Source organism: Chenopodium quinoa, unplaced genomic scaffold (assembly GCF_001683475.1).
Source record: "Chenopodium quinoa cultivar QQ74 unplaced genomic scaffold, ASM168347v1, whole genome shotgun sequence".
Taxonomy (NCBI): Eukaryota; Viridiplantae; Streptophyta; class Magnoliopsida; order Caryophyllales; family Amaranthaceae; genus Chenopodium; species Chenopodium quinoa.
In genome coordinates, this window is record NW_018743955.1 from 7,325,757 (window position 1) to 7,353,728 (window position 27,972).

Sequence of the window (27,972 nt, forward strand, 5' to 3'; positions counted from 1 at the left end):
GCAAAACATCCGTACACCTGGTCCGACACGTGGCAGTTTATCTGGTCCGGATATTACGAAGAATATTCCATTTATAGGTTTACCAATTTGTCAGTAAAGGATTATTCTCCCTTGATTTTGGAATATGCTCTTTGCTACAGTAGTACATTATTGACCTCCCCTAATTACAATCACAAAAAGATATGCGTGAACCTGATTATTGTGGACCCGAGGTTTATACACACGCAACTGACATTATATTGAACATAGTGACCATTATTTTTAACATAGTGACCATTATTTTTAACATAGTAACCTTATTTTTAACCTAGTAACCTCTATTAAAACTACTACAACGTTTAATAATATTGTGAACTTGAAATACGACGCTATTACCCTAATTTTAACATAGTGACCTTTATTATTCATATTGATCAGTATATAAAATATTTCATTACAAAAATAACCACTTAGGCCTATATATTACCAAAATGATTTTTATTTCAATATAGTGAACTTTTTTTTAATTATAGTGACTTTTTTTTTTATTAATAAAACAATCATACTTACTCTAATGTTAGTGGTCCACAATAAATTAGTGTGAACCAGGTCCATTTAAGAATTTGTATTACAATCAAGTAAAAGATTTTATTTTAAGTATTTTATTTATTACTTTTAAATTTTTTTGTGGAGGTTAAGATTAAGCTAGTGGCTAAGCAAGTTGTCATATTGCTTAGATTTTACTCGTCCCTATTGTACTTTGCAAATTCTTTCAACTTTCGGTTGATTTATTTTTATCTATGTACAACAACTTGTCATTCTCGAGTTTTCACTTTTTCAACTTCATGAAAACTTAGGGTTTATTTGGCATTGCTGTAGTTTTCTGTTTTTTGGTTTTTTGTTTTTTAAAAGTATATGATATATGCCCCATAATTAATCAAAAATTATTTAAAATTATTAAAATCATGATAATTTTGAAAACTAATAACAGATTAGTAGAAACACCTTTTTGTTTCCTTTTTTGGTTTTTGGTTTTCAAAAAAACAGGAAATTGAAAACCAAAAATGATGTCAAACAAGCCCTAAGATTTTCAATTAATTTTCGAGTTTCCACTTTTCACCTTAAATTGACCGTTTTACAATAAAATTAATGTAAATCCATTATTATATATTTATTACTAGTATATAATTAGAAATGTTGTCACAAATTTTTCAAGTACTCTTGCTACAATCTATATTAATTTATTTGATTAGACTACATATGAGTTACGTAGACATGTGAAACGTATAATGTGTTAAGATAATACATACATTAGCGTATAGTTTTTTCTTACTAAAATTTAATACAATGGAATATTAAAATTTATTGATGTGGAATATAATTACTAATTATTCATAATCAATTTGGTATGAAAATGATGAAATTGCAATATAAAAATTCTGGAATTATTATTTCATCCAATTAAACTTAAAAGAACTATCAATAATCAAAATCAGATTGAAACAACATTAATTATACAGTCAAATATGGCTGGATATCCAACCTATTAAAAACAATGGAACTTCAATATGAATCCAAAGTATCTAAATAATTTTTTTTTTTTTTTATAAATGGATAGATATCTCATTCCTTTTTTTTTAAAAAAAAAGGGATAAATATCTCATTGTTTGAATGAGACCATGGGACACTTTGATTATACGAATTAGCTTCTTTTAGAAGGTTAGATGCGTTTCACAAGAGAAGTTACTAGATATGGTAATAAGTCAAATGATTGTAATACAAATTCTTGTAGCATTTATATCATTATATGTTTTGAAAGTAAGATCTAGAAACTAAAATGAGAGGAAATTTATGATAATTACAATGCTAAAGACAAATTTAAATTATATTGGACATTATATTAATGAGTTTGATAGTAACTTTGAAGAATTGTGTGGCATGCAATAATGTTTAGATTTATCTATAATGTCCCAAACAAATTAAAGGGAATAGTCACAATCATCTATTTGTTGCTATTGTTACTAGGAGTGGATAATTAAATCATAGTATGACAGGAAGACCTTTCAGTATCTACGAGTATATAATGCAATGCTCAATTATTTGACTACACATCTTAAACGAAATATATATAGGTCACCATCAAATTACTTTCTTGCTAGCTAGTTATATCTAGTGGTGGAATTTATATAAAATAGCGGTAAATAATGTTTGTACAAGAACATATTTTTTTTTTTTTTAAAAAAATAATTAGGTTTACACTTTGTATGTACATGTAAAAACAAAAAAATTACAACGGTTGTAGATAAAAGAATCTATTACTCTATCCAAATTGGAGTTTATTTTGTCGGGAATTTTCCATCCTAATTTTTATTTTTTATTTTTTGGTAGAGGTATATATTAATTTGCCTAGGAAATTCATTATTTTTATTTATTATTATATGGAGTAATTTTTTTAAGACTATAATTAACTATTGTGTTATATTTCAATCATCAATAAGCTAAAAAATCGAGCATGACTCATAAATTATCTAGTTTTTAGCGAAATTATCCCTTAAGGTGTCTTGGCACGCTCTCTTTATTGAGATGAAGATCATTTATCTCTAAGTCCCATATTGTAATTATCATTATCGTTATCATAAAAGTCTTCTTTTTTTTTTTTAATAATTATCATAAAAGTCTTTAATGAATACAATCCTTTGCATTATTTTTTTTCTAAGCCATAAATAATTTGTCCTCCACGGGGCCTAATTATGTTGATATCTTGTACGGAGTAAAAAAAAGTCCTTAATTGTGGGACCTAATATACCTACAAAAATTTAAAAACACTAAACTAATTAATATCTTTAAATATATTTTTAATCAATCATTAATTAGTGCTTTTATAAAGAAATATCTATAACTCTAAATTATTGACGGTTTACTACTTGATGTTGAGGTATTGCATATAATTTCAATAATGTACATCTTTGAATAACAATATCTTTAAGTGTATAATGAAAATTAATATTATGAAATTATACTTAGGGCCTGTTCACATTTAAGCTGAACTGAAGTGATTGGAGCTGAATTGAATTGAATTGAACTAATGAGCTGAAATGAATATTTTATGAGAGAAGAAAATTAAGAGCTGAAGTGAACTGAACTGATTGGAGCGGAGTGGAGCTGAGCTGAGCTGAACTGAATGAAATGAACTGAAATTAAGTTGAAGGTAACAGGCCCTTAGCCTCCAAACAAATATAAAAAAATCTCACTTACTTGTATATTCTTTAAATGCTTATTATTATCAAAATATAATTTATCTTGAAATATAGTGTTTCAAATGGGACATACTCTCATAACAAAATTCTCAAAAAGTATTTATAATGAAGAAACATAGTAATATGTCTTTTAAAAAAAAAAGAAACATAATAATAACTCCAAATTTGGATATTATATCACATTCATCATTCAACTTTTAAGTTTGATTATGTATTGCTTTAAATTTTACAAGTATGTCTTTAGTTAATACTTAATACTAGCAATTACTAGGGAATAGATAATTTTGTATTTTTTTTTTAATCTTTTTTTCCATAAAAGGAGTCAACCCCTTCGATAATGTTCACCACTTAGCTGAAGTAATAGGGAACAATTCTTTGGCTAGAATTTAGGTAGGAAATTTAGGGGTGACAATCGACAATTACAGGCCATGCATTATTTCTTGGCCTCCAAAAATTGGATAAATTAATAATACATCCATGCATTCTTGCACGCACTTCTTTTCATAGCTACTATTTCATGCATATATAAATATAATTAACCTTTCTCTATCAAATGCATCACTTTCATAACCACGTACGTAATTTAGTCTTCTTGTTTTATATGAAATTAGTCTAATTTCCGAATACGCCTATGTATTGTTAAAATTATTAAGCCAGTATATATTATCAATGTCACACAACTAGGGCTTTTTTTTAATACTGTATGACTATTAGTTTAATGAGAAATTCTACGTTATACCCCCGAGGTATTGACTATTCCACGTTGTACCCCTGCCTTTGAAAAGTTTCAGAACCTCAAGGTCCCAAAAGTGATTAAGTTGTAACCCTACTGTTATCCCTCTGTTACATGTTGTCGTTAGTGGGGTCCACTTTACACCTATTTATTTTTTTTCTCGATTTTCGTGCTAAAAAATTTCCCATTAAAGGTTTTAGGGGTCACTTTAGCCATAAAAGGATCCAAATTGAGCTCGGATTTTGCAAAAAAGTAACGTAAAAACCCCGTTTTATTAATTTTAAATTTAACTATGAGATTCAAATTCACAAAACGGGGCTTTTACGTTACTTTTTTGCAAAATCTAAGCTCAATTTGGACCCTCTAAGACTAAAATGACTCCTAATAAAACCTTTAATGGGACATTTTTTAGCACGAAAATCGAGAAAAAAAATAAATAGGTGTAAAGTGGGCCCCACTAACGGCAACATGTAACGGAGGGATAACGGCAGGGGTACAATTTAATCACTTTTAAAACCTTGAGGTTACAACGTGGAACTTTTCAAAGGGAGGGGCACAACGTAGAATAGTCAATACCTCATGGGTATTATGTAGAATTTCCCTAGTTTAATTATAGTATTTGCATTGGTTTTATGAGCTTTCATCATGGGCATCTTTGAACGAGCATTTTGGCCACGAGTTCAAGCAAAAGCTCATTCAGACCAAAGAATAAATTCTATTACTAAAACTTTTATGGAGTAATTTATATAGTAGCGCCTAGATGTGTAGCACAATATTTAATCGAAATATGATTAATATACTCTTATGAAATGATCAAAATAAATATATTTTGGACCAACTTCTACTACATTAGACAATTTTTTATCGTGTCCACCGCGTTGTTAAATAAGGGCAAGTTCTCATTGACTGAACTCAGGTGAACTGAACTGAATTGAAATGAATATTTTATAACAGGATCATGAAATTAGGAGCTGAAAATAAACGTATGAGAACAGGCCCTAAGTAACTCAAGTCTAATGGTGACTTCATGACTTCACCACATGTTTAAAATTGATAGAGTAATTTATATATTCACTTGTATTTCACTTATATGTCCAAGCTTACTTAAAGAAATGATATTAGATTATAAAATTTGTTTTTCCTGTACATTTATTTTTGATTTGAAAAACGAATATTACCCCTTTTTTTTTTAGAATCGATCAAAACATACTTGTCAAATTTTGAACACTTAGAAGCAAGTTAGTAGAAGAAACCTAAGGGTTTTTAAAAATTATATTACTCCATTTAGGATTTTTTGAGTTCCAACCATGTCTATATTGAATGATTTTCATACCTAACTTGAATAAAAAAAAAAGTGGAAAAACTAAACACCTGCAATATAAAAAAAATCATTCACAACCAAGCTAATGTATGAAAAGATTACATCATAATACCTTAATATCTTGACGTGTACGTAAGGATTATTGGATAAATATAATGTGAGGTAGTGAGACTATACGAAAGTATATAAGTGGGGTTAGCTGATTGGTAGCACTCTCGTTTTCAATGACAAGACTAGAGATCAAGTCCTCATCTAAGAATAGATAGAAAAAAAAAGATCAAAATGAGTTTAATGTGTTAAAGATTAGTTTCTTATAAGGTCTTTAAAAAAAAGAGCAATCCAATAGAAGTTTATATACCTCATCCCAAAAAATAAAAGTTAAAATTTAGATTGATGAAGCAAAATAAACCAAGAAAATAGGTGGAAAATTGGGATATAAAAAGCATATTCGTTGTTATAAAATAGATGCGGACCAATACAAAAGCATATTCCAATTCACCCTTTGATTGGGCGGGGCCATATCTTTTGACGGACATTCTTTGTCACCTCAGATAAACATACTTGCATAGAACTATAGAAGGATCTCTCCTCTTTTTTTTTTTTTTTTTTTTTTTTTTTTTTTTTTTTTTTTTGACCAACAATTTTATTACTATTACATACTTTCTCTATTCTTTTTTATTTGACCTGTTTCTTTTATCACGCTTGTCAATGCATAAGTTTAATGAACATAAAGTCATAAGTTTAATGCATAAGTTTAACATCAATAATTTTAATACTCTATAAATAAAAATTATAAAAGTTATATATAGTGATAGTACTTATGTAGACGATTCTAACAAGTTCCTACATGAATATGTTTTTCTTTACCTATAATTCACAAAAGACGGTTAAAGGTGGGTTGGTGAATAGTGTAAAAGTCAAAGCGGGTCAAGTAAAAAAGAACGGAGGAAGTATTATATGATTCAATGAATATTGTAGTACGTGTTTAAGATATCAACTACTCTAAAAGTTTTTGGCGGGCAATGTCCGGAGTCGTTATATACATATTGAAAACGAACTTTAATAATAAAAACTATGTGATAAAATACAAGTATAAATTAAATAGCTATAGGTTTAATGTATGAGCAAATTAAAGAAATGAGATTAATTTTTGTTATTATAGATTGTTGATAAATATACATGTATAAAATTAAACATTAAATCTTCAAGTTTATGAATATGATTAACTCTTTTTAACAAAATGTTGTAGACATGTGAGTATATGACATGTTATTGGAGTAATGGTTGAAGTTAAAGTTAATGAACATAAAGTCATAAGTTCAAACATTTATGCTAACAATTATTTAAATTACTAATCAGAGTTTAGCATAAGCAACCATAAAAATCGAAATTTGTAATAATTTTAAGAGCTAGGGAATTACATTTCTTTGATTTGTAAAGGTCACTTTCTCATGCAATTACATGTATTTGTTCTTTATAAGCTTAAGCAAGGAAGTCTACATATAATTATTAGAGTGATTGACAAAGTATTTCTTATGGAATATAGATGTCAACTATTTATTTGATAAAGTTTAGCCTAAACCTTTCACATAGATTAGTATTGTTAAATTCAATACCAGCAATTAATTAATATTTTCACAAAAAAAAAGCAATTAATTAATATTTCACGAAAATAATTATATTTCTTCTAACTTTTTTAAATACTAATTTATTTTTCATTTCCTAAAAATTATTCAAAATCGATTTTTACAAGATGAAGCCTTCTCGATTTATATGGTTTTTAGAAGTCTGATCAAATTGATGATCTCACTACAACAAATCTTAGCCACTACTATAATGTTCTAATTCAATACAGTACTTGTTATGATGAATCACTTGTATTAGTTGAAACGATAATATATGAAAAATACGGAGTATTACGTATATACTCCACAATAAAAGTATATGACATATTTAACAACCCTCCAAAATAAGAAATAACGTAAAAGTCAAAACAAATGAAGTAAAAATAACTTAAAATAACTTCCCCAATTCTCCACTTAATAGAACAAAACGTTTCTGAGTTGCAGAAATATTCCAAGCCCTATATAAATACTAGTTTTTTTTTTTTTGAAGAACTATATAAACATTTTTTTATTCAATATAATAATATTTCTTAATTATCAAAGAAAAAATAAAAACAATATTAAAAAAAATAACATTCATTTTATAAGTAGCCCACGTCTAGCTCAGAAAACGGCCTCGCTTCAAACGAACTTCTTCTTGTTCGTAAAAAGAAGTAAGCTGCAATATCCAAACTCATTCTTCGGTAGAAGAGAGAGAAAATTTTATAAATTGCCAAATTATTTTCTTGATAATCCCAAAGTTCAAGGCAAGTTATCAATCCACTATATATCAGCTCATTCTAAGGTAATTTTGCTTAATTTACTCATTATATTACCTTAATCTTCAAGGATTTTTTTTTAATTATGATTTATTGATTTTTTTTCTGGAGTTATAATTACGTTGAATGTTAAAAGTTTGTGTTTTTCTTGTTTTGGGGATGAAATTAGATAATGGGTAATCGTGGAATTGATCAGAGAATTCTGGGTTTTGTTTTGAATGTTTAATTTAATTTAATTTAATTTATTTTTCCCAGAATTATTTTATCAATTATGTAGAAATAAAAATTAAAATCATAAAAGTGGGGGATGAAATTCTGATTTTTATTAAGAAAATTGCTAATTGAGATGAAAAAATAGAAAGAAAAATGAAATGTTGGGTTAGACTGTTAGTTCATAATTCATGAAACAGAGGAAATTACTGTTACGATTAATAAGACTGAAAATAAAATTTTTTTGCTTTGATTGGTGACTGATATTTTGGATGTTTCACCTCAAAGGTTACCTAAATAACGTTTTGGCTTGATAAAAAATCTTCAATTTTTGAATAGTAATGAATAGTTAAAGTTAATGTTAAATCAAATACATATCAGTATTTCCTTGATCAGATTATGTGGCTAGAATTTAACAATTTGATTAATTTAAACTAGGAAATTAATAATATTTGATTAAAACAAAAAATGAAAGATACAAGTTTGTTTAGGAATATAGAATTATAATTGGCTTATAATAAATTAATTAAATTGTAATTGTGCACTAAAACATGGTTTTATGTCTCTTGTTTTACAGCTTGCTTGGTTTGTTGTTACCTGTGTAAGAAGATATCTTCCCAAATACAAAGACTTTGGCCTTTTCCTCATATTTGATCATTACTCATGAGTTCATCAATAGGTTCAATTCATGAACTATATCATAGCCTAGAAATCAAAGATGAAAGACCTTATGTGATTCGAGTTATCGAAGATATCAAGAAAAGATCACTTTCATACCATACCTACCAAGGACTTGTATTGATTGTAACATTTTTATCATATGCAACATACCATGTAACCCGAAAAACCTCGAGTATAGTGAAGAGTGCCCTTGATCCTCAAACACCAACATCGCCTTCATTAGACTTAAAATCCTACCCATGGCAGAAAAATTACCTAAACTTATCTAATGGAAATGTAACATTATTGGGTGCAAACAATGGTGGATGGGAGCCATTTAATGGGAGTGATGGCACGGCTATGCTCGGTTACCTTGACGTGGCTTTTCTTGCAGTCTATGCTGGAGGAATGTTCTTCTCAGGGCACCTTGGAGATAGAATGAATTTGAGAGTGTTTTTAACTATTGGGATGATTGGAACTGGATTTTTTACAGCATTATTTGGAATGGGATATTGGTTTAACATTCATAATTTTTACTACTATTTGATTGTTCAAATGCTTGCTGGTGTGTTCCAATCCACTGGTTGGCCTTCAGTCGTTGCAATTGTTGGAAATTGGTTTGGAAAGGGTGGCAGGGGTTTGATCATGGGCATTTGGAACGCGCATACTTCAGTTGGCAACATCACTGGTTCTTTGGTCGCGTCTGCCTTATTGAAGTATGGGTGGGGATGGTCAATGTTTGTTCCTGGTCTTATGATTGGGTTCTTTGGCTTGGTTGTTTTTTTCATGTTGCCTGTTAGTCCCTTATCCGTTGGGATGCATATGGGTGATGAAGAAACTGATTCTCCTAAGAAAGGTTTCTTGGCCGAACCCTTTATGCCCTTGGAAGCAATTGCTGAACATGAAACACTCGAGGAGGAAAAGGCTGTTGGATTCATTGAAGCATGGAAGATTCCTGGAGTAGCCAATTATGCTCTTTGCCTGTTCTTCGCGAAATTGGTTGCTTATACTTTCCTGTATTGGCTTCCCTTTTACATCAGTTATACAGGTACTTACTTCTTTGATTGAGTTGAATAGCCAGTTTTCTTGTCTGCATAATACATTATATAATACTGCAAGTTCTGAACCATAACAAAATTTTATGTACATTGCAGAAATTGGAGGAGAATACCTATCTAGTGAGACAGCAGGAAACCTGTCAACCTTCTTCGATTTAGGAGGTGTTGTTGGTGGAATTTTAGCTGGTTTTGTATCGGATAAACTTGATGCCAGGGCAATAACAGCAGCTTCATTCACATATTTTACTATCCCGGCTCTGTACATGTACAGAAGCTATGGATTCATCAATGTGTATATGAATATTGGCCTCATGTTCATTGCCGGAATGTTTGTCAATGGACCGTATGCTTTAATCACAACTGCAGTTTCAGCTGATCTCGGAACACATAAATCACTTAAGGGTAACTCAAGGGCACTTGCTACTGTCACCGCGATTATAGATGGTACAGGCTCAATTGGTGCTGCTATTGGACCTTTGCTTACAGGTTACTTCTCAGCCATAAGCTGGGATGCAGTTTTCACAATGTTGATGACAGCAGCTTTAATAGCAGGACTACTACTCACTAAACTTGTGATCGATGAAATACGTGCAAAAATTGATGGATACAGATCTCCTAGAGGGTCAAGAGCAGATGTTCTTGTATGAAAATAAACAAAAATCCCGTAAAACAGGATAATTTTTTTTGTTAATTGTGTGATTATTGTTAGAGTGTTCATGAACTTAGGCTCATATATATCCTCAGCTCGTAGGAAGAAACGAAGAGATGGCAAAGACCCTCGACGTCTAACTAGAGTTGGAGCAAAGGATCACATACATTCATCTGTACATTCTGTATTGGAGGGCTTTTACAGGGGATATTACTACCAAGTACCAAGTTCAAGGATCAGAAATCCCTTATTTGGGATATCAGAAACTAAGAAAAAGATTGTGAAATTTTATTTTCCTTTCCATAAATTATATTTGGAATTATGGAGGGAAAAGCTTCATGTTGTAAATTATATTTATCACATTTGTACAAAGTTTTGTTTTTGTATGTTTTGTACTAAAAAATCGGCATTCAAAAAAATCGTTTAATTATGAGGCACGAAGTTTTTACTCCATTCTTTTTATTCTGTATACCATTGTGAGCTGAGAATGTTTGAAGTTGAAGCTTGTTTATACTTGTATTTTACATACTCGTATTATAGAAAATGACCTATGGAGTATTATTTATGAAACAAAGAAAAATAATTATTACATACTACTATAAAAAAATATTATTTTGGGTCGAGAGAGTAGGAATTCATGTTACTCTACAATGACATTTTGTATTGTAGGCAAAATTCATTTTTCTCCAAGGACAAGTGTGGTTATGTCTCAAAAATATATGTCAATCTTGGATTACCTACTAATTCCTTACACTTTGTATATGTGCAACAAAAGGTTTCTTGATCGGTTGAACGTTGTATTGCATATTATAGTTCCACACACACTATCAGTCTTTATTGAACTAAAACACGACTTTCAAATATTTGATACCACACGTACAATTATTTTTCAATTTTGTCAACTAAACTAGCTATTTTGTAGAGTTTTATTAAAAAAAGAAAAGAAAGTCGGTAGAAATAACACTCCTCTACACCCCCCCCCTCAATCTTTATATTGGGAAATTGATATTTTATAGTGGGATAAGCATTCAACTCCAAAATGGATCTACATGTACATCAAATCGATAAAAAGATAGGCTTAAAATCCTCCATAATAAATCAATTGAAACTTAAAATTAATAATGGTTGAAATCATATAGGCAAGGAAATTTCCTCTTCTAGAATTGTCACATGTAAATTGAAATCTTGAAATCATTTTAGGTAAGCAAGGAAATTTCCTCCTTGTCTTCATCACCCAACATAACAAGTACCATATTGCTAATTATATTCACACTAAAGTACAAGGTTTATATACTCATATTACACTTACACTAAGCTAGCATGCATTTAATTTTAACCTATAGTTTTTATTATTTTACTTGTATGATTACTTTAATTTAATATTAAACCGTGTCAAAACTATGAGCTATAATTAAACCTTCTACTATATTTATTGGCTACAACTTGTAGATAAGGCCGCTTAATTACTGTTGAACATGTCCCAAATTAATTTTATTTAGGGAGTACTAATCATGCTTAGTAGGCTTTAGTAGCTATCAAATGCTGTCATTATGAAATGGACAAATAATTAACTAGTTTAATTAGTATTTTTTAGGTAATTAAAGTTTTGTTTCTGGAATTGAGAGGAGGGGACCACTATATATGAAAAGTAATTGTGATATCATGCAATTATTCAACGTATTAGAAATTGATTTGGATGTGACGCCAAGAACCTTCAAAGGGGGGATATGATGATGTATTATTGACAATCTATGCATAATTGCATATATATGTACAATTTTTTAATAACTGTAACTATGGCAAGATTCACAATAGTTGCAAATATACGTGTTGTCTAAGGGCTTGTTTGGTATCATTTATACGTATTGTTGATTTTGATATAAATGATCGTCCTAATCAATATGGTCCTCAACTGGCCTTCCGAATCTCCTTTGCCCCTAATTAGACAGCTCTTGTAAGTTGTAAGCCTTGTTGCTTTTGCTTGTAGTGTTTTTCAAGTATAAGAAAATGTGTAATTAGTGGCTCATTATAGTGATTGGAACTCCAGCTTAGTACAATACAAGAGAATAGTTGCTTGTTTTCTAAACAACTTCAATTAATTAAATGTGATTACTATCTTGTAATGTGTATGAAAACAAAGATTTAAGCTTGGACATGATGATAAATGTTAGGAATCAACCTTTGAATATTCTCAAATTGTTTAGAAAAGTTATATTTATCTAGTGAAATTAAGTTCAATGATTCTTATAGACTTTTAAGCCTTTATACATATCCAATAAATTTGGACGTTGTAAAAAAAAAAGAATCATTGGTATGTACAAAAAAAATAAAATATCTTGATTATATATGAAGTGGGTGTTGATTTTTAGTATGTGGTTGACAAAAATGTTGACAAATTTGCTATAATTGTAAATTATAGAGATTAAGATAGTCTTTAGTCACTAATAATGATTCTAAATCATACTATAAAGTCTACAATTCTTGAATATTATTGGAAATTTGGATTGACGAATGACTGACTCTTGCTTATGCATTTTGAATACGCAAGTCTTAAAGAGCTAGTGCTTGTATGAATATACTAAACACCTTGTTCTCTAGCACCTATTATATAAGTTATGTGTTCACTAGGAACAAGGGATTTAGGTGGATGTAGGTAATTATGTAGATGAAGGTTGTGAATTATGAGCCACAAGTTTAACATAATTAGAATTTAATGATTTGTATAAGATGAAATTGTCGTAATTTGTATACTTCCGTAAATGGTAAAATACAAGTCTGCCACATAAAACAATTCTGGAATCGGAAGGAAAGCTCTATGCTGAGCTATCCCTCATTCTCTGTGATGAGACTTATATCAACGACTTATGGTCTATGTGACTACGTAGGACTTTGATTTCCGTGAAATGGTAATTGTTACTTCAAAATTGTTGTCAAATATTGCCACTTTACTTATGATGCAACGATATTCCGCATCCCATTTTCATTTAATAAAAAAAGGCCCATCAAAATGGTCTATTCGAAACAAGGAAAAGTTAAACAAGTAATACATATGGTTAAATATGAAGCAATAATAGTGGTTAAAATAAAGTGACCACTTGAAATTGGGGAATTGATTATTTGAGTCATTCTCCAAAGTCTAGACTAGTGCCATCATGCGAGTTAGGCTTTACCTTATTTATTTTAAATTAATTGAGGTCATCTTTTATGTGAACCACAATTTAGATTTTTGTTTTTTGACAGAGAACCACAATTTAGATTACTAATAATCATAGCAATCAATCTTTTAACCACTAATTTAAGGTGATGATATCATAGATTTACATATATTTATATAAATAACCCTACTGTAATTAATAGTAATATATAGTGATACTAACATCGTCACCTTGATTACACATAATGATAATGAAGTAGCGATAATAGACAGTTTAGGTTGATTTTTTTTTGGTGTTTAGAGAGCCACAGGGTGGGGGTGAGAATCGATCCCAAAATCTCTTGGAATCTGGAGGGAAGCTCTAACCACTTGAGCTACCTCTCACTCTCACAGTTTAGGTTGATTAACTATGTGACTGATTGTATCCATGATGTTTGTCACACAATTTAGACAAAAAAAAATAGGAAAGAAAATTGTCACATAATTAAGTGTTAGAAGTTCCTAAAATAATATAAAAATTACTACAAAAAATCTTGTAAGAAAAGACGACTAGACTACGGGCCTATCCTGATTTACAAAACTTAGTTGAACTGAATTGATTGGAGCTGAATTGAACTGAACTGAACTGAATTGAATAGAGCTGAAATGAATTGTTTGTGAGAGAATTAGGAACTGAACAGAACTAAACTAAACTGGGTTTATCATTGATTACTAAAATAATTTTGTGAGAAGGAAAATTATTTGATTTCTTTAATTTACTTTTTAAAAATAAAAATCTCCTTTTTTAATGTAATTTTTTTGTCGTAAGTTAATCTAAATACAAAAGGATCAATATAGCATATAAAAGAGATTTATCAAGAGCATAAGAGACATCAAAATATAAGCGATTACGTTAAAAAGGGGGGGGGGGGGATGGTTTGGTTTGGAAAATGGAAATGGAGTGCAAAGGAAATAAATAAGATGAGAAAAAGAAATCATTTAGCTAGGCCTATTACCTTTTCATTTGTTTGGTTTAACCATGAAAATAAATGACATTTGTTAAGAGGAGGGTAAGCATATTTGTTACCCTAAGGGTAATGACAATTGTTACCGAGCCTTCAAACCAAACACACGGAAAACGGATTCAATTTTTCAATAAAAAAAAAAATACACTAACCAAACTCCCCTAAATGTTTATAAGTGTTTTTGGGACTTTAATGTTAATATTGGACTAATACAATTTGTTGCAAACTTGCAATAAATCCAACAATAGATAGAAGTTTCCATATAATAATTCTGTTCTAACCCAAAAAAAAAATTTACTATTCCGTGTTAGAAACTTGGAGTAGAGAAGGAGTCAATTAGAGTTATATATACTCAAGAGTCTAGGATTGTACAATCCAAACAAACGAATGCTGATTAATTTCGATTGAATACATAACCCTTTCCTCGTCTTGCTTTCGCGTTTCGCAATCCGTTGATCCAGGGATTAATCTTTAACTATAATTCGTTGCATTGTGAAAACCAGACATGGAAGACAAAGTAGTGTTGAAGACTTGAAGTACAATGATATTGTGTTGCGACTTTCAGATCTTGACACATTAAGAGAACCGTGTTTTCTCAATGACCAAATCATTGCATTCTACTTCAGTTACCTGTGCTCATCTAGCAAAAGCAAAACTGCAAAACTGATGATATCCTGTTTGTCAAACCGAGTGTATCTGTTTGTCTAGCAGACTGCAAGTATGCTAAATTTGTTGAAGATTTCGCAAATTCCTCTAATCTGTCAAGCAAGACACTGGTTCTTTTCCCTGTTAATGACAACGATGAATCTGGTGGGAGTCATTGGAGCACCCTGGTGTATGACATGATGAAGAATTTGTTTATGCATTATGACAGCATGCAGGAATTGAATAGCTTTCATGCCATGAAGCTGTATGATGCCGTCAAGGAATACATGGGGCCGGGTGGGAGTGAAGTTTCAAGGGCGCATATCTCATCACCTTCATTAAAGAAACAGAAGAATAAGAAGAAGATACGCGTGCAGTCTGGAGTATCCAAACCTGTTGAAGACACGAAATCTGAATCAGTTGCTGCTACCGGACCTGCAGTTTTACCCAAGTATATGGAATGCGAGACCCATCAGCAATCAAACGCATATGATTGCGGTCTATATGTGTTAGCCATTGCCAAATATCTGTAGGTGGCGCTCAAATCAAAAGGGTGACATGATTTCAGCAATACAGAAGCAAGTTGATGATTCTGTGGAGGTGAATATGCGAAGCGAGGTGCTTGATAACATACAGCAGTTGGCCGAGTCCTGACTTTTACATCAGTTACAACTTTTTACTTTTTCCGAGGGAAACATCATTTACAACTTGATGAAATAGTTATGTAAACAAACTTAAGGCTAGAAATCTGAACATTTATTAATTTCTACAGAGTATGTAATTTTGTTAATAGAAAGTTGATTACAACTTCTGTGCACTGTCTTTAGAGTATATTTTTTTAATGTGCCCTATTTCCTTGTAAGTAGGGTTTCCCAAGATTGTAGGCTAACACTACAATGACAATCCAGCTAAACTTGGGTTGGACCGAAGAAATTGTTTCTGAAGACCCAGAAACTCCATGAACAGAAGAGTGACATAGTGAAGTGATTACACAGCGAAAAAGAGCCTAAATGCTTAAAAATCTACAGGTATATAGGACTCACCATCCAAAAATACAATGTCCATTCAAAAAAAAAAAAAAAAATTCCGATAATACAATGTATATCTCAATCATAAGTGAAAGTCAATCAGCCATAGCATATTCGAGGCAACACTGGTCAGATCCTATATGATGCAGGATGACATATGAGATTTTTCATGCACTACATTTACTAAAGCAACCCATAATCAGCTTACTAGTAACAGTTCCAATTATTTCATTAGACAGTCTCTTTTTTATTTATTTTTATTTTTTTTATTTTTTTTTGAGAAACTTTTCATTAGACAGTTGATAAAAGAGATTGAAATGAACTCCTAAGATATTATAGGTTATGAGCAGGAATCTGCAGATTATGACAACTCAACTTCCAAAAAGAGGAAAAGAATGAGTCATGCAAAGATGTTTCAGATACACAATGCTCACAGGCAGGAACGCCAAAGTAAAAGCAAGAAAGGCAAAGAAGGTAGTCGTGAAACTAATCACTGCTTAAGAAGGGGTGGGTTTCATCAAAAGCCTAGAGCAACTATAAAGGTAGCTAGAATAGCTCACAAGGTGAATATCAAGTATAGGAAAATTCTAGGCCTTCTACTTGCTTAATCTGTTTGACAGAAAGCTATGATTCAGTAGTAGTTAGAATGCACTATAAAACATCCAATAACTCCTCCCAATGATTCACAACAAATTTGCTTGTACAATCAACTAGAACCGGATAGGCAGCATACATAATAATCTTTTAATTAGGGCTTACTACTCTGAAAGATTTAAAATTCAAGCCATAAACCCTGATACCTAACATAGTTTGTCAGGCTCAGAGTCAGCACTCAGCAGGACATGTTCATGGGGAAGCAAGCCCTAATTGTATACATCATCCAAACTATGGATTAAACCTATCTCAACCATAAGCGAAAGCCAACTAGGCATTCCATGTTCAAGGTGAAATTGAGCATAACTATGTAATACAGGAAGCTGTAGACTTGTCAAAGCAGTTCATAGCCGAGTTGCTTTAACTAAGGCAATTTACGGATAAAAAAAGAGATCTGATCAATCAATCCTACAATGACAAGACAGTATACCAGCTATACCTAGCAAGCAGCTTCTAAGGATAGTAATAAAGAAGGCACATACAATTTCTGCACCACTCTGCCACTTATTATTGACATCATAACATGACATACAAGAAGCCAGTAAACTAGAGAAAATTCAAAGGCAAAAACGCAGGATTTCTATCCATGTAGCTCCAAAAACCTTAAGAACAAGTTTCAGAAGTAATATTTAGCCCTGATTAAGAAGACGGGAACGCCTTCAAAGCCTTTTGCAACTTCAAGGAAGATACAATCTCTCATGAGAGTGAAGAAGGGCAGAAGGCTGGTAGAGAAAGAAAGAAGGGAGTTCAAGCTGCTGAATCTTACTGATAGATTTCTATCTAATAACAAGTCAAGTTCGACAGTATGATCCACCATCTAAGCTTCTGCTATAAGTCATTCTAATGATTCAAAAGAAACTTAAGGATACATCCCACATTCCCACAACTTGCCCTTACTATGCAGTGCATACTGCACTCTAAAACCAAATACCAAAGTGCCCTCTAAAACCTGACATTGGTATTGCGCCGATGTTTGCATCTATATGCATTCTACATTGCCTAACAACAGCAGCAAAATAAGAAAGTTTCATTGTTCCTAATTCAATTGCACATCAGAAAACCAACTGAAAAACTTTAAACATCAATATACAATTACTTCAAAACAATATGAACAAAACCAGACAGTATAATTTAACACAAAATATAGCCTCAGACTTACACCAGCCCAAGTTCTATAATTTTTTTTTTTTTTTTTTTTTTTTTTTTTTTGAAAAATATCAAATTCCCTACAAGATGAACTCTGTAAATCTGTAATTCTATGAAATTGGTGTTCAATCACAACAGTCACCAACCTAATCAATAATCTTATGCAATATCATAATTCATTCAAAACATCATCAACAATTTCATCAATAAAGGAAACCTATAAATTCAAAACTTGTGAAGAACAAAATTTTCTTCAATTTTAAATTATCAGTATCAAAATTTACATTACTCGAATAATAGTTAATATTTGACACTTCACACAAAAATCTAAGTATACCCCACCTCAAAAAATCCAGCTAAATCACCAAGAATTTCTTATACTATTACAACTACCAATAAAATCACATTAAAAAAAAAATTAAAAATCATATTGAACCCTAATATGAAAAAGTAAAACCTGTTAGAATTGAATGATCCCAGAAAAAATTGATTAATCTTCGTCAGATTTCTTGGGTTTGCGATAATTTTGCTCGATGAGACGACCCATGAACAAGGCGGTTGAAGCGAGCTTTTGAACATCAGGAACTTTGTAATTCTGGGCGATATAAACGCCGCAAACAGTGCCCACCATGAATGAGAAGCAGCTCTTCACAATTCCCATTATTTCACCTTCGTTCTTTGTTATTCTTCTTCTTCCCTCGAAATAATTCGAGGTGATTTTTCTGGGTGGACTCTTCCTCAAGTTTCTCCCTGATTTCTCTAGAAAGATCTTTTTTTTTTTTTTTTTTTCGAAACCCTCTAAATAGGTCTATTATTCATATTTGTTCCAAGTTTCGAGGGTTTTTTTTTTTTTTTTTGAATAAAAAGTTTTCATAAAGTTTTATTGTACGGGGTTACTTATTTTAGGGTTATTCGGTCGGTTAGGGTTAACTCAGCCGGATGTTACTTGATCGGTTTAGAGTTACTCCATCAAGGATTACCCGCTCAATGTTTTGGTATGTGTCAAACATCTACATGATGTAGTCATCCACGTAGAAAACACGATGCTTTTTACGGAGTACTTACTTCATACGTAGTATACTAGTATTTGTTTTTGGTACTAGACTAGACATAGAAATACTAAACGTAGTGATTGAGAATTTACTACAAGAGTAAAAGATAATACTCTGTAACTATGAACAACAATATTAAAGTTTGATATGGAGTAAGTGTGGTTGAGATATAGTGTGTGAATTTAGCCGTTCTATGGATCAAAAACATAGTTTTATGATGAATGAGCCAAAAATCTCGAGTAAAAAAAAATCTGACTTTAGGTCATTTAGATAGTTCATCACATGAGATTCTTAATTTCGCTAAAATTTTTCGTTGTTAACAAGTTTCATTGTTGCCATTTAAGACTTTCATCCAACAATTATCAGATTTATCACCTACGATAAGAGCAAATTACCAGCTATATTAGTCTTAATTTTGGGCACTCGGCAAAACAGTACACTACAGTGCAAGAACAGCTTTGATTCTCAAATTGATTAGGTACATTCAAATAACAACCCAAAATGGTTTCTGGCAGTATTCATTAACCAGAGAGAACCAAAGCATCAAGAGTGAAATCAGGACTGAAGACAGGCAAAGCAGCCTCTGGCAGAGTACAACTTAAAGGCGACCGATGACAGCCTCCACTTCAGATGGAGAATACAAGTGGTAGGTCGGGGAGACCTTTGCAATGTCGACATTGTTTGGAGTCACCTAACAAGGAAAAAAAAAATGGGAACACTAAATATATGCACTTGCCACAACTCAAACAAAACATAGATCAGGAAAATAGCACTACCTTTTCCTCCATAACCTGCTTCAAAATGGAAAGCGCTATAGTCTCAGCTTCTTCAAAAGTTAAATCCTGCAATGGGAAGCAGAGGCATGTTTATGCTATGTAAGATTGAGACATAAAGAATAATCAAAATCATTAACACTAATGTGAACAAAGTTATTTAAAAACAAGACATTGTTTTCTCATTCTCTGGGTATCAGGGCGTTAAGAGTGGAAGTCCTCAGCTTACTGAGTATATCTTTCTATGTAATTTACAAAAATCTGCCCATACTTTTCCATTTCCTTTAGCCTATTTTACCTTAAAAGCTGCAACCAATAGTTCAATTTCCTTATTAATTTTCTATTATGGAGCATTTGCAGTTACCTAATTATGTTGTGGAAAGATAAAACGGAGGAAATTCCTTCGAGCAATGCTTTCCTAGCTTTTATAAGGGTTTTGTGGCTACAGAAGATTAATTATTCCAAACTAGATGCACTGAATATGGAATAGCGTAGAAAGGGGTGGTTTGCCTTGCTCCTTTTGATGCCACTCAAGACCTAGTATGACAACCCAGGAAGGAGGAATCATTAGTTCTTCAAAAAGGACTTCTGATCACACATTAAAGGAGAAGTAGCTTAGGAGATCCCTTAGGAATCACATACCCTTTGACATAAGAGTGATTCAAAGCCCCTTAATTTTTTTTCCTGTAGTTAAGTAGAAGCTCAATAGTGAGAAGAAGCATTTAGGCAAGAAGAGCTTTTTCTACACTCTACAAGTCTTCGACTCTTTGCTGCTTTAACTCCCTTCCTTGCTATACAACTTCCCAATCAGCCAACCTTCGGTGACATAAAGTTCCCTAAAGTCAATGGAAACAAAGTGACTCCCAGCTCAATCCTTGATAATTCTCATAGGTCAATCCTGACAGGGAAAAGGATTGGAAGGTTTTACAGAGACATGGCTTTTCTGGTGGATCCGTGAACTGAAAGAAAGGAGAGAATTTCAAACAAGAATTCTTCGGAATTTCTGATCATTACTTACAAGATTCTCTGGTTTTCTATACTTTTGTTCAGGCTTTTTTAGTGATCTTACAGATTTACAAATTGATGCCTTCTTGTAGCTTCAAAATTCTTCATAATTATAGTCACATTTTTCTCTTCAACGAATTTGGAAATGTATATCATGTTTTGTGAATATTCAATTCTGACAGACAAAGGATCAAAATAATCGCATACATATAAACAGTAAAATATACCTTTCGATATTGCTCCTGCAAGGAACTATCAGCACCTTCAGAACCAGAACCAATAGCCTTTGCACTGCATTGCCAGAATGTACCAGAAGGATCTGTGTGATACCTACATAAAGAGATGAGCAGTATGTTTAAGATCCAGATAGACAACCCCCTAAAGCCACCAGAACTATAGGCAAAGTGAAGTTCTATAAAACTGGCATTTAGGAAAAGGTTGGAGCTCATTAAATTTCAACAAATTTTGACTTACAAGCTTGGTCCATTTTCATCATGACCTGCAATGAGGAGAGATACACCAAAAGGACGAGACTGCACAAACACACAATCCATTAAAAACAGATGAGTGACCATTAAATATTTAGGTAGTTGAAAACTCAACTCTTGACATGAAAACTTGAAAAATCAAACCACTACGAGAGGGTGGGAGCTATCTGCACTATACAGAAAGAAAAACATAGGTTTCATGTAAATGTAGAGTTTTGCATGTTTTGAACTAGATCCTACCACTTTATTTTACTTACAGAAAATAGAGTCTCCTTTAAAAACAATAAACAAGAGGAATGAATAGCAATTGGGAATTCCAACCAAATGACTTACCATCGACTCTTCGTCTCCTTCCCCAAAACGAAGAGCTAAATCACATAAAGCCTGTGTAGTTGACTCAACAGTCATTGGTTCACCGTAAGAGAACCTATGATTCTGTTGCATATTGAGTTGACACCAAGAACAACCAAAAATAAAGAAATCAGTCACCCCATGCTACACTAATATGCAAAGCCAAATTATAGTAACAAAGCTTCAAAAGTACCTGGGTCTCCACTCGTGCATGCTCAACAAGTGTGCGAGCATCAGCAATCAATCCACTCATGGCACATCCTATATGGTCGTCAATTTCCATGATTTTTTCTACACTGCTAGGCTCCTAAGGGAAAGAAGAAACAAAGATCTGAGGTATTCATTTGAGTACCATGCAAAACACCTACACTAGGTGATTCTGCCTCAAATGATTGATGAAATTTAGCATCAGCATACACTTTGCTTTTTCATGAGCCAAGAACAGTTTTCAGGAGGGTCGAGTTGTGATTCTTTACTCTACATGTGATGCTGAAATCATAAGAACAAATGCAGTTTCCTTGCAAACTTTGAAACAGGAAAAAAATTAATGGGACCATAAGATAAGGTTGCTCAACTAGCTACCAGAATCAGAAGGCAAGGCCAGCCTCAAAATGTTTTCACCAATGAAACTCACACATTAGAATAACATTTGACCAGATGTCTATCAGAAATTATTAACGCAGTGCAAGGGACTAGCTACCAAGTGATAAAACCAAAAAAAAAAAAAAGTTAACCATTTTTTGTATAAATTCAGACAGCTAGAAAAGGAAGAGGTGCTAATTTCATAAGGAATAGATACCAGCAATGGAGATGTGATACGTTTTTCCACAACAAGCACAACACCTTCCTTGGTCTTTATCCCAATCGCAGTAGAACCCAGCTGCATTTTGGCAAGACAGTGGAGTTTCCAAGTTAGCTATAAAAATCCTCTATAATCACCCCCCACCCCACCCCACCCCACCCCACTCCAACACACACACACACACAAAGTAAGTAAAATAAAATATCACACATAGCACGAAAGCTTTAAAAATGAACAGTATACCTTGATAGCCTCAATAGCATACTCAACCTGAAACAACCGACCTTCTGGTGAGAATGTATTGACTCCTCTGTCATACTCAGTCCTTAATTCAAAGCATGCAACAGAAAAGTGTCAGCATAAGTCTTATCATAGAAATTGTTGAAGGCATATAGTTGTAATTTCTAGCCATCCAATTGATCCAAAAATAGATTTGTAGACAGAGATTGATTTTACCTGGTGAGAAACATCTTGATTAGGTGAAATCAACTATCTGAACCCAAGACGAAAGTGGGGATCAGTGCAAACGTTCAAAATTTTTTGCAAATATAACAACCTTAATATAAAATTCCATTCAATATCAATAGTTAGCTATTAATCCATATTCCATTCAATGTCAATATTTGTATTCAAAGTTGCGAAATGTTTTGACTTTAATCTAATCAAACATCTAATATGATCAAACAGTACAGTTGGGGCATAGAAGTTGAATTCAATTATGCAATACATATAATTAACACCCAAATTCCAATTAAGTTTGGCAATGCCATACATATTGACAAGCTCTACTACTCCCAAACTCGTCCTCAAAAAATCTTTCATCATCCTTTTTTCAAGTCAAAGCACCAACCATCAAAGACCAATTTATAACTACTCAAATCTATCACAACATACTATCAACTAAACAAACAAATCTGACGCAAAATAATCCCCAATTAACTTTTTCCTCACCCCCTCTTGATGAATAATACTCTCCACAAATAGCCCACCACAGCGTAAAGTTATCATGAAATCCATATAAACCTATACCATCCTTTAAAAATGCCAACTAACAATAGTACCAAAACATGCAACATTGCCAAATCGCGATGACAATAACATTCTTCCATCCAATTAAAGAATGGAAAACTTTTGTATACACCCGGTGTTCAATAATTTACTGTACATCGGGTACACTTTTGTCAGATTTAGTGTCACTTTTATCAAATTTAGTGTCACTTTTGTCAAATTTATCAATAAAGCATAAATAACTCATATATATCAAGGTAACTTTTATGCGTTTTAGTGTAACTTTTGCATATTTTATTGTCACTTTATAACGGATGTTCAGTAATTTTAAAAGTTTGTGTTAAAGAATCTACAAAATAGTATGTGCTCTTGGTAGCTCATATATAACACTAAACAAATACCAAAAATCTAACCCCTCCTTCCTCAAGTCCTCAACCATCTGTATCACAATATAAGCTAATTGAACCCTACATTCGAAAGGCTTAAGCTCGAAACTGTAAGCTGGGTATTTTTCTTTGACCCTTTTCAACTCCAGCTGTTATAATGACTCAGGAGGCTATATTTTACATAATAGTCACTTCAAAACCAGATTTTGCACACTCATTAAACCCTAATTTTGGATTAAAATAGTATAATTTTTGTTCAGATTCAAACAACCCCAGAACCAAAAAAATAAAAATCAATAGAACACTAAGCAAAAGCCCTAAATTTGGGGATAGTCGAACTTAGCAAGCAAAATTAAAACACATTTTTAAGCAATTAAACCTAAAAAATTATTCAATCAATCAAAAGCATCGAATTGCAGGATTAAATACATGAAATATATGGAACAAAAACAATCGACAAATTGAAACATTACATTTTAATTAGAAATTCGAAAATCTTAAGAAATTAAAAGTTGTTATACAACCAAAAAAACAAACTTACCTTATTATTGAGAGGGAAGCGATGAAATCGAGAGAGATAGTGAGAGTAGAAAGATTGATGAACACTGATTTGCCGCTTTCTTGTGCTTCACTCTTATTAAAAATGAAAATCAAAACATTTTCTTTTATTTTTACTCGTATTTTACTACTCCCTTTATTTATCAGTTGAAATGACCCTATTACCCTTAATTTACAATTTTTTTACATCAAACTCACAACACATCCTAGCCGTCCATCTCCCTCCTTCAATCTACCCCACATCCTAGCCGTACATCCTAAAACACACAAAACCCCGTGACAAATTATTTACTCATCATCTCCTCCATTCAACCGTAATTCTCCATTGAAGCACCTTCCGAGTTTTCTGAGGTAATTTTTTTTTTTTTTTTTAAAGCATCGAATATCAATTTCACAATCTAGGGTTTATCGTTCATGTAATTAGTATTGAACTATTCCATTCTAAATTTCCCTTATTTTTGTACAATTCTCATGGTGTAATTGCGTAGTAATTGAATTTCGTAGCTTTTGATTTGTAGTGTACTTGTGATCGCGTTGTTTGTTTCAATATGTACGATTTTTCGATTTTCATGTAAGATTTGTTTTTTTTTTTTTTTTCACTTTATAGTGACAAAAATTAATGAATTTACGTATATAATTTATATGATTACAAATTTCTGTTCAGGGTTGAATAGAATGTTGTAACAATGGAATTATCGATTTTCATGTATGATTTGATTGTTTTTGTACTTTATAGTGACAAATTCATGAATTTACATGCATAGTTTTATGATTATAGATTTCTGTTTAGGGTTGATTAAAAGGTTGTAACAATGGAATTGTCGATTTTTATGTATGATTTGATTTTTTTTCTACTTTATAGTGACAAATTCATGAATTTACAAACATAATTTATATGATTATAAATAATTTATATGATTATAAATTTCTGTAGGTTGTAGCAATGGTGCAGTATAATCTAAAGAAAATAACTGTGGTTCCAAATGGGAAAGAAATGATAGACATTGTTCTATCGAAAACACAACGACAAACCCCAACGGTTGTCCACAAAGGCTATTCAATCTCTCGTCTTAGGGATTTTTACATGAGGAAAGTAAAATACACACAACAGAATTTTCAGGAAAAGTTGTCTGCTATTATTGATGAGTTCCCTAGGCTCGACGATATCCACCCTTTTTACGGGGATCTTCTCCATGTTCTTTACAACAAGGATCATTACAAGCTTGCCCTTGGGCAAGTGAATACTGCTAGAAATCTGATTTCGAAGATTTCTAAGGATTATGTTAAGCTGTTGAATTATGGTGATTCGTTGTACAGATGTAAGTGTTTGAAAGTTGCTGCTCTTGGTCGAATGTGCACTGTGATGAAAAGAATCAGCCATAGTTTGGCTTATCTTGAACGAGTTAGGCAGCACATGGCAAGGTTGCCTTCTATTGACCCTAACACAAGAACTATTTTAATTTGTGGTTACCCCAATGTGGGGAAGAGTTCGTTCATGAATAAGATTACTAAGGCTGATGTAGATGTCCAGCCTTATGCATTTACAACTAAGTCACTCTCTGTGGGTCATACAGATTACAAGTATTTGAGGTATCAAGTGATTGATACCCCTGGGATTCTGGACCGACCATTTGAAGATAGGAATATTATTGAGATGTGCAGTATCACTGCTCTTGCGCATCTCCGAGCTTCAGTCCTCTTCTTTTTGGACATTTCCGGATCATGTGGATATACTATGGCCCAGCAAGCTGCACTCTTTCACAGTATCAAGCCTCTTTTCATGAATAAGCCTTTGATCATAGTGTGCAACAAGACCGATTTGCTGTCATTTGATAATATTCCCGAGGAAGACAAGAAGTTGGTCATGGAAATGAAAGCTGAGGCTCTGAAAACGGTGGTAGGTCAGGGAGAAGAGGGAGTTCTTCTATCCATGAGTACTCTGACCGAAGAAGGGGTTACTGCAGTGAAGAATGCGGCTTGTGACAGGCTGTTGGATCAGAGGGTTGAACTGAAGATGAAGTCTAAGAAAATAAATGACTGCTTGAACCGTTTCCATGTGGCTGTTCCAAAGGCCCGAGACCAGAAGGAAAGACCACCTTGCATACCTCTTGGGGTTTTTGAAGCCAAGGCCAAGGAAGCAGCAGAAAATGCAGAGAAAGAACAAAGAATAACTGAAAGGCAGTTAGAGGATGAGAATGGTGGTGCTGGTGTTTACTCTGCTAGCTTGAAGAAGCATTATATCTTGGCAGATGATGAATGGAAAGAAGACATTATGCCAGAATTTCTTGATGGGCACAATGTTTATGAATTTATTGATCCTGATATCTTGCATAGGCTTGAAGAGTTGGAGAGAGAAGCAGATGAGTCTGAGGAAGACTTTGAGATGGATGATGAAGAGTTGACAGCAGAAGAGAAAGAGGCACTGGCCGCAATCAGGAAAAAGAAAGGCTTGCTCATTGGAGAACACAGATTGAAAAAGAGCACTGCTGGGAGCAGACCTATTGTACCGAGGAAGTTTGATAAGGATAGGAAGTTTACAACCAAGAGAATGGGAAGGCAATTAACAAAACTGGGAATAGACCCTTCTGCAGCAATTGACAGAGCTCGTAGCAAGTCAAGGGGTCGGAAGAGGCAGAGGTCATCAGATATGGGAGAAGGTGATGCTATGGATGTGGATACTGAGCAATCCAACAAGAAACTGCGTTATGCATCTCAATCCAGGTCTAGGTCCAGATCACGACCACCACTTGGTGAACTTGTACAAGGAGAAGGATTCAAGGACTCGCTCCAGAAGGGGAAAGCTATTAAACTTGCCAAGAAATCTGTCAACAAAAGGAACAAAGATGCTCGTAAGGGAGAAGGAGATAGAGTCATTCCTAACCTCAAACCTAAACATCTTTTCTCTGGGAAGCGCTCCATTGGTAAAACTGATCGACGTTAGGTCTTTTCTGGTCCTTTAGACCTTTACCAAGTCATTCCAAATTTTGTTGGTTAATAATTGGATTTCTGTTATTTGTGCTTGATTATTTTTGTTTATTTTCAATATGTAAGACAATTTTCCCAACTGTTTAATTATACCCTTTTTTAATCAACTCTTTTTCATTTCCACACAAATTCTACAGTAGATGCACATTATATAGTATACTACAGGTACAAACGGATGTATAATTATCTTCTCTGAGCTATTGCACCTGTTTTTCTCGAGTTGAATGGTTTTGAGGCAGTGATGGAATCGAGGGGAGGCTAGGCCGGCATCTATAGCCCGAATCTGTTTATACATTGTATCAGTTTCTCTTTGTCCCTTGACAAATGTTAAAAACGTGTCTTTAAATTTTCTTGTTTAACCAGACCAAAGCCAGCATTCATCAGTGCCTTCATCACCTGTTGTCTGTTGATTCAAAAAGTGGATTTGGTTTTGCTACAATTGTCCGGAGAGCTGCATCTGTTGCTTCTGTTGCTCTTAACAGGCTTATACAGCAGCTTCAAATAATTCAGATGATAAGATGTTGCCTCTTAACTGCTCTTTAATGTCTGTATCATTGCCTTGGGAACGCATTGCACATGATCTTTTGTTTTAAGGTAGCAGTTTATGAAAATTGATATTATTGTGCACTTAAGCGCTGCAAGTTTCTTTACTTACAAGTGAATGTATTCTAGCTTTGCTGGTC

General features: G+C 32.7%; 3 protein-coding genes and 1 pseudogene across 3 annotated transcripts; 3 read left to right on the forward strand and 1 right to left on the reverse strand.

Moving 5' to 3' along the window:
* The first annotated feature begins 7,449 nt into the window (after positions 1-7,449).
* LOC110689357 (putative glycerol-3-phosphate transporter 1) lies at positions 7,450-10,703 on the forward strand. Its single transcript, XM_021866136.1, has 3 exons — positions 7,450-7,699; positions 8,461-9,591; positions 9,698-10,703. Exons 2-3 carry the CDS (start codon positions 8,547-8,549, stop codon positions 10,246-10,248), a joined length of 1,596 nt encoding a protein of 531 aa, XP_021721828.1. The 5' UTR covers positions 7,450-7,699; positions 8,461-8,546; the 3' UTR covers positions 10,249-10,703.
* A 4,173-nt stretch (positions 10,704-14,876) lies between these two features.
* On the forward strand, positions 14,877-16,137 carry LOC110689518 (annotated as a pseudogene).
* A 3,163-nt stretch (positions 16,138-19,300) lies between these two features.
* LOC110689359 (proteasome subunit alpha type-5) lies at positions 19,301-24,401 on the reverse strand. The gene is made up of 10 exons (XM_021866138.1): positions 24,288-24,401; positions 22,809-22,845; positions 22,596-22,677; positions 22,350-22,430; positions 21,744-21,857; positions 21,533-21,634; positions 21,186-21,244; positions 20,939-21,041; positions 19,710-19,775; positions 19,301-19,624 (listed from the first exon to the last, which is right to left on the reverse strand). The coding sequence occupies exons 2-10, from the start codon at positions 22,820-22,822 to the stop codon at positions 19,532-19,534; spliced, it is 714 nt and encodes a 237-aa protein (XP_021721830.1). The 5' UTR covers positions 22,823-22,845; positions 24,288-24,401; the 3' UTR covers positions 19,301-19,531.
* A 65-nt stretch (positions 24,402-24,466) lies between these two features.
* On the forward strand, positions 24,467-27,396 carry LOC110689358 (nucleolar GTP-binding protein 1-like). The gene is made up of 2 exons (XM_021866137.1): positions 24,467-24,655; positions 25,239-27,396. Exon 2 carries the CDS (start codon positions 25,248-25,250, stop codon positions 27,243-27,245), a length of 1,998 nt encoding a protein of 665 aa, XP_021721829.1. The 5' UTR covers positions 24,467-24,655; positions 25,239-25,247; the 3' UTR covers positions 27,246-27,396.
* The last annotated feature ends 576 nt before the right edge of the window (positions 27,397-27,972 follow it).

Excerpts from the sequence above, each read along its gene's own strand:
- LOC110689357 (XM_021866136.1), top strand. The coding sequence starts at position 8,547 with ATGAGTTCATCAATAGGTTCAATTCATGAACTATATCATAGCCTAGAA. Across the intron at positions 9,592-9,697 it reads CTTTTACATCAGTTATACAG|AAATTGGAGGAGAATACCTA; the intron begins GTACTTACTTCT and ends TGTACATTGCAG.
- LOC110689359 (XM_021866138.1), bottom strand. Across the intron at positions 21,858-22,349 it reads GTATCACATCTCCATTGCTG|GAGCCTAGCAGTGTAGAAAA; the intron begins GTATCTATTCCT and ends TCTTTCCCTTAG. Across the intron at positions 21,245-21,532 it reads AAGGAGACGAAGAGTCGATG|TCTCGTCCTTTTGGTGTATC; the intron begins GTAAGTCATTTG and ends GTGTTTGTGCAG.
- LOC110689358 (XM_021866137.1), top strand. The coding sequence starts at position 25,248 with ATGGTGCAGTATAATCTAAAGAAAATAACTGTGGTTCCAAATGGGAAA.